Consider the following 7,001-nt stretch of genomic DNA (forward strand, 5'->3'; position numbering starts at 1 on the left):
CACGGCAGCATGTGGTCGTCTCGTCTTCTCTTGTGTTCCGCGTCTCTTTCTGTCGGTTTAGCTGCGAGAAAGCGACGACGCGACAGCCCGCGCGCCGTGGCGGCGCCCCCTCCCCCCTTTTCCGAGTGCAAGGATTTGATTCCTGGTGCGCTTTTGTGTGTCTCTGTCCCAGGTGTATTGTGTAATCCGGAAGGGCGGTTTATTTTTGTGGTATACATGTGAAGGGGGTCGAATGTCACCGCCTGCCTCGGTGCGTTGTGGTTTAAACACCCCCCCCCCCCTCTCTCTCTCTCTTTTGTCGCGTCGAAACAAAAGACGTGCGCGCTAATCATTAATTACCATGGTTTTTAACACTAGAAGGACCGGGATTTCCGTATACCTAGAAGGACCGGAGGGGTCATTTTGACCCCTGCACTGGTTTTCACCGTTTTTATCGCAAAACGGGAGGGTTTTAATGCCAGATCACTTGCGACTGGTGTTTTTATGATGACTGATGCCATGGGTTGACATTGAGGTGTCTGAAAATGTGAGTAGGTAGGCAACCCGCACAGCAAAAAAAGCGATTTTTAGCAATTTTATTGCAATTCTGCTTTCTGAGCGCGTTATTTTGGACATTTTTAAAAGGTAAACATTCAAACTCAATTTTAGGGACATTTTGTCACAAAAAATGTTTATTATTATGTCGAACATTGTACAATTACAATACAATCAAACTCAAGGAACAATTAAACAGGTAAGTAAAACTGACATTTTTAGCTTTTGAAATTTAAAAAATGGCACATTTTAGTTTGGTTCTGTCATTTTTATACTTCGCATTGCAGGAACAACATTAGGTAAGTAAAACTAAAACTAAAGTACAGGTTTTTGGTATAAAAAGGAACAGGTAAGTGAATATGCACTTTTCTTCTTTCATCACTTATGAATTATTCATTACTCACATCATATTCTTCATTGCAGGTGCAGCACAAAACTATGGTCTTTCCAGCACAGCTTCCACATACAAGCTTTTTGCAGCCAGCACAGAAGGATGAAGTTTTATTTCCGGTGCAGAGACCCAGTACTTGGCACTTCCGCCGCGATGCTGATTGAGGCAACTCAGGTAAGTTCGCAACTGTGGCAAGGGGTTGAGAAATGGCTCTACGAGATCGGTTAGCTGCCGACAGTTCATTTGCTAGCTGTCGTATGAAACTGTGCCGTGAAATCTTTTTAGTTGTGCATTCTTTGTAAATGACCCAGGCATTTATAGCCGCGAAGTCAAGCACATTGGAAAAAACGTGAAGTGGCCATCGGCGAGTTCCGCACCGGACAGAGTAAAGTCGAGCCATTTGATCTACAGTATCTACACCGTATTTTGTGCTATTATAGTACTTTATGGACTCTGGGAGTTTCTTAGCAGAGTCGTCAACGGTGATTGCTGGGTGCATTGAACTGAGCACAATGACGTTCTTTTCTACCTTTCCCTGATAAATAGTCATAGTAGCATGCTCAGATTTGAGGAACACTGTTGAGTGTAACTCGCCGCGCGCTACTTTCACCTCTTGTGGCACTTCTCGTCTAGCACGATTCATTGTCCCGACCAAACTCGTTTGCTTGGACTTCAAAATCTTTGCGAGATTCAGAGAAGTGAAATAATTGTCGGTAGTAATATTTCTTCCTTGTTTCAGGTAGGGGTCCGCCAACGACAACACCACATGTTCCCCCGCAGTGAGAGAGGTATCCTTGTCCTCCATCTTCCCAAGGTAAGGTGCAGCGTTGCACATATATTTGCTTTTAGGGTCAGCTAGTATCCAGAATTTGATTCCAAATTTATCCGGCTTGCTAGGAATATACTGAATAAATGGACAACGTGTCTTTGATGGAAAAAGTTGTTCATCTACAGTTAACTCCGCACCCGGCTTGTAGCACGCCTTGCAGTTGTCAATGAACGCATCCCATGTATCAGAGATCAGAGCAAACTTGTTTGTCTGAAGTCGCTGTGACCGCTGCGCTCTTATGTCAAACCGAAGGTATCGCATGATTTCTACAAAACGGTTTCTACTCATAGTATTTGTGAAAAATTGTGGTCCCCATTCTTTTGACCACAAACTCTTCATGCTTATATTTCTAGATCCATACGAGCCCCGACAATACATGATTGCGACAATAGCTTCTAGCTCTTCGATTGACACCGCCTAATCTGGTTCACCAGTGTCCTCTCTTGCTCTGATTTGGGTACAGTTCTGAATATGTTTCAGCATGGGATTCGTAATAAAGAGATCCCATGCAGACCGTACACTGCTCTCATCGACAGAGCGCTTTGCAAAAGGGGCGGGCCCAGGCACTTCTCGAAGTACATTCTGCGCTTCTCGCCGCCCGACGTTCTCGTCACCAACAGCACTAACAATCCACTCTGTACCTTCTTTTCCAGGTATCTTATCACCAACCTGCCGTGTGGAGAGACGTCGCCGTTCTGCTGCTGGTGCTGCGGGGCGTGCACGGACGTCGTTGGCTGCAGGTGGTTCAGCGGGAGCAGCGCCTTCGACGACAGGAGTTGCAGGCGCAGCCGGGTCAGCATCAGTAGCGTGGCCTCTGCGAGGAGCACGGCGTCCACGGGGAGCTCGGTGGCCTCGACCGCGTCCTCGAGCACCGTCAGCGTCAACGGTCGGCTGATCAGGTGCACCGGTGTCACGAGAACCTCGGCCACCACGATCAGGGCCTCCGCGGCCAGGAGCACGGCCACCCGCACGGCCTCCGCGAATGGAACGTCCTCCACGTCCCTGCACTGGTAGGTTGTCGATTTGCTGAGGTAAGACTGAAAATAATAAAATAAGAGTTTTCACCCTATGGAGAGAAGAAATTGATTTGTAATAAACCAATTAGAAACTGACATACCATTATCTTGTTCCTCCTCGTCGCGGCCGTCGTCATCTGAAGATACCTCTTCCTCTAACACGAAATCTTCATCACCATCGCTTTCGTCTCCGCTCGGATCATCCTCGTTCTCCGAAAGTAGATCGGATATATTACGAAGGTCGGCGAGGACGCGGCAGGCCTCTTCGGGCGTGTACCGCTTACAAGCACGCGTTGGCCGCACCATTGTTGTCTAACCTAACGCAAACGGGCGCAAAACCTGCGCTGAGATAGCTACGACGAGGGCCCGCCGGCGCGCGCTCGAGTCGTGTCTGAGCCTGTCGCTGTGACGTCGTACGGTTATTCCCCGCCCGCCGCCCGCTGCACCAGCCTCACGGCCGCCGCCTGCCCGAGCCGCTGCGGGCAGACGACCCTCCCCCCCTCCCCTCTTCCGCGACGACCGCCGCCGCCACTACCACCACCGCTTCATTGCCCGTTCACCCTCCGCGCACAGGTTTCGACGGAAGCCACCGCTACCACGGTCTTGTAACGCAATAGGTATCGGGAACGGCCCTTTGTGGCGGGCGGGTTGCCTACCTACCCCGCATGTGATAGTGCAAAGGTTTCATATGACCGACCAGAAGCTATAAGTTATCATAAACAATGAACGCCGCCAGCTTCACAATGATAAAAGTCGGTTCTCGACCGTAAATAGAGTGGAAATCAGTAGAGGGGTCAAAATGACCCCTCCGGTCCTTCTAGGTATAAGTAGTAATATCTCCGAAAGTTTTTGTCCCAGAGACCTAAAATTTTGTGTCAATGCGTCTCTCGATAGTTCATGAAAAGTCAAAAAGTGGCGCTGCTGTCCAAAAAAATTTTAATAGTTCCTATGGCAAATGAAAACCGAAAGGGGTCATTTTGACCCCTTCGGTCCTTCTAGTGTTAAAAGAGGGGGACATCCAGTTGTTAAGTTGGAAGAAATAGAAATACTTCATTATATTTAGCGAACGATGAGCGATTGTTTTCAATCGTTATTGGAAGTCAATCGGGATCATTTGTACCAAGCGTCAAAAATGTCTCTATGGACTTCTGTAAAGAAAATGGGGCCCGGGTCCCCTATACGTTATATTGTTATTCTCGGGGAGAATAGGGAAGGGCTCGTGAGAGGCTATCAAATCTCGCGTCGGCGGCGCCATTTCCGCTGTCATCCCTCTCTGACTCTATCTCAATCTGCCCCCCTGCTCAGCCGTCCCGCTCGATTAGGGGGCGACGCCAACATATTACACCTCCCATAGCAGGTGTACTTGTTGACAGGTGTTAGTCGCACATTGTCACACCCCTGCTCAGCACCCCTTCCTCTCCTCCCCCCCTCTTTTCCCCTTTTCCCCTTTACCCCGGCTCTGTCTGTCACGCTACATAAATTGCGCGGGAAATAATGCGGTTACGTTTATTAAAATTTAAATTCTGTGGCGCTCAACAACAACTGCGGCGCGTTGTACATACTCTCTTTTTATTTTATTGCTCGTCTCTCAGACTCCGTTTGCTACCCTTGTTTTTTTCTCGTTCCATTTCCTCGCGTTTTTCTCCTCCTTTTTGCACATTTCTGCGTAAGGCGAGTCGGAATGCCCTCGGAGCGCAGTCCGCGGGATGCGTCGCGCACGGCCGAGCGTTGTGAAGAACACTGTTGCAAAAAATTATGAATTGTTTAGTCGGGTTTGCAAAGACTCTGAAATCATGTTTTATTGTTATTTTCCGAGACATATTGTGTTTTATAATAATATAGGGGAGCAGGATTTTTGTGAATGGGATGATGTCGGGCTCGGAAGCCATGAAGCGACGAGGGGAGGTGGGTCGCGAGGAGCGTCGCGTGTTACGCGCAGGCGACGCCTCCGCCCCGCCACGCCCCGCCACGCCCTGCCCAACGCGAGGGCGACGGCAGCAGAAGCGCTTCTTCAGTCCGAACGCGACGCCCCCTCTCCTGTATCTTCTCTCTTTCTCTCTTGTTCTCCCTCTTCCTCTCCTCCCTCCCACTCTCTACGTTTTGATTTATTCGTAACGCATCATCACGTCGTGAATTTCAATTACGTCTGCCGCCCCGCTGCACGGCAATGCACACCACGTCGATGGTGATTGGTTATTGAGGTGTTCACGAAAAATATGCCATTATTTTTCTGGTATTATTTGTTTATGCTGGCAATATTCTTGACCGCGCTGAATTTTTCACTGATGATTGATACACTGATAAACCAAGTGTTAAACCTCCAAATCTTTACAAGTATTTGCGACTCTACTGAGCTTCCTGACCACCTGAATTTATTAGAAGGAGCAGGCCTATGTCTTTACTGATAATCTAAGTGTTCAACTGCTCAACACTTGCAAGTGTGCAACTGCAAGTTAAACATTTGCAAGTGTGCCACTGCAAGTTAATCATTTGTAAGTGTTCAACACGGTGGGTGTGCACTTGCAAGTGTGCAACTCCTCGGTTGAGCACTTCCTACACAGTGAGCGTTCAATTTAAGGGAGTGTTCAACCGAGAACTTGCACACTTGCAAGTGTTGAGCAGTTGAACACTTACATCATCAGTGTTGTCTTGCATTTGCTTTGTTTTAACTTGTTTCGTTGCATTCCGTTATGTATTCATTCAACGTCATTTGTGAGATACCATTTTGTAAAACCACATGCTACCAATCGGGTGTGCATCCTGACGGTTGGGGGAGCCTGGGGCTCCGGAGGGGAAGAAGAAGTGTATCCGGTGAGGTGGATCGTGATGGCGGCGCGCCGCGGGGACATGCCGCGGATGCGCGCATGCGCACCAGTAGTCGGGCAGCGCATGCGCGGCAACAGTAGCGGCAGCCAGCGCACAGCGCGCACAGCCTCGCAAACCACTTAATCTGACAATAATTGCCCCCCCGGGAACAATGACCAGCAGCTGCCCCCTCAGCAGCAATCTGGCCCTTGTCTGTCAAAGCAGTGCGGCGGCTGGTCCACCGCAGTGCTGGCCTCTGGCGGCTGCTACCCGCACCATGTCACCAGCAGCCACAGGACTCGGGCTCTCTCGCCAGGCGACTGCAAATTTGAAGACGACCACCAGGTCTAAGAATCTGCACTCTGCTAACCTAACACTTAAGAACACTCAAAATTAGGGTTACGAATCCCATTGCGCTGCCCCTTGTGGACTCACGGACTCAAACGACCATCCCTCGGACCATCCTGAATTTTAGGGCCCCATAATATTTTGACTCTTTGAGTCACGTGGTTTGGGCACAGCACCTGAGCTGACCTCTGACCGGATAATAGTCCGAGTTCGACGTCGGTGAAAGTTCGCCGGCAGGGCTTTGGCCGCGGGCGCAGCCTGGCTCCAGCCGCAAGGTTCACTCGCGAGCTCGTCGCTTGCTGCCGCCAGGGCCTGCCTACGGCCTGGCCTACTCTCCTCACTGCTACTTTGTCAGGCATTTTCCCCGACGACAGCGATTGCTGCCTCTCGCTCGGTTTAATTATTTTACTCTGGCCGCTCAAACGAGCCTGATGAGGCGGGAATTTCGTCAATGCAGTCCCGGAATGCCCCCATGGCGCGGGCCTGCCGGCCTGCTGGCTTGCCCGCCTCTGCTTTGGGCGGATCGGTCTCCTTGCGACCAGAACGTGTGCCAATCGTCATGTCTCAATCTTCCTCCGAGAAATGTCAAACATTTGCCGCTATTCGTCCGCAAATTGAGAGCCCGGCTGCAGCGGTAGCACCCGGTGAATGTGTCTGCCTGTGTTCGCATATCATCCTCCCACCGACTGACGCAATTCTTCCCCCATACCCCCATACCTTTTTCGCTCCGTTGGCCGAAGCCTGGTTACTTCCCTGCTCTTTTTGTTTGTAAAACTTGTCTCATCGCTCGTTATGGGAGTAGGTTGCGTTTCACTGTCCTTTACTTTTTTCACCGTTTGTTTCCGTGCGATTGTGTCTCGCCTTGTCCTTCGCCTGATCCGTCCAGTCGCTCCCAGGCTCCTTGCCTTTCCGAGTCGGTCTCAATCCACACCTGTCGTTCGTTCCCTCCCTTCCTCCTCCCATTGGAGGATCCTCCTTCACCCGACCGAACCCTTTAAACCAAGTAGAGTAATTCTATCTCAGATTTGGATATGGACGCAAAGCAAAGGGAGAGAGAGGGAAAGGGGGACGGAGAGGG

At 50.2% G+C, this 7,001-nt stretch overlaps 1 protein-coding gene across 1 annotated transcript; it reads right to left on the reverse strand.

Annotated features, from left to right (window-relative positions):
- Positions 1–537: 537 nt before the first annotated feature.
- LOC113205866 (piggyBac transposable element-derived protein 4-like) lies at positions 538–3,111 on the reverse strand. Its single transcript, XM_026421643.2, has 2 exons — positions 2,872–3,111; positions 538–2,791 (listed from the first exon to the last, which is right to left on the reverse strand). The coding sequence occupies exon 2, from the start codon at positions 2,130–2,132 to the stop codon at positions 924–926; it is 1,209 nt and encodes a 402-aa protein (XP_026277428.2). The 5' UTR covers positions 2,133–2,791; positions 2,872–3,111; the 3' UTR covers positions 538–923.
- Between the last annotated feature and the right edge of the window lie 3,890 nt (positions 3,112–7,001).

The sequence above is a fragment of the Frankliniella occidentalis genome, unplaced genomic scaffold (assembly GCF_000697945.3).
Source record: "Frankliniella occidentalis isolate FOCC.00 unplaced genomic scaffold, Focc_3.1 Scaffold88, whole genome shotgun sequence".
NCBI classification, from domain to species: Eukaryota; Metazoa; Arthropoda; class Insecta; order Thysanoptera; family Thripidae; genus Frankliniella; species Frankliniella occidentalis.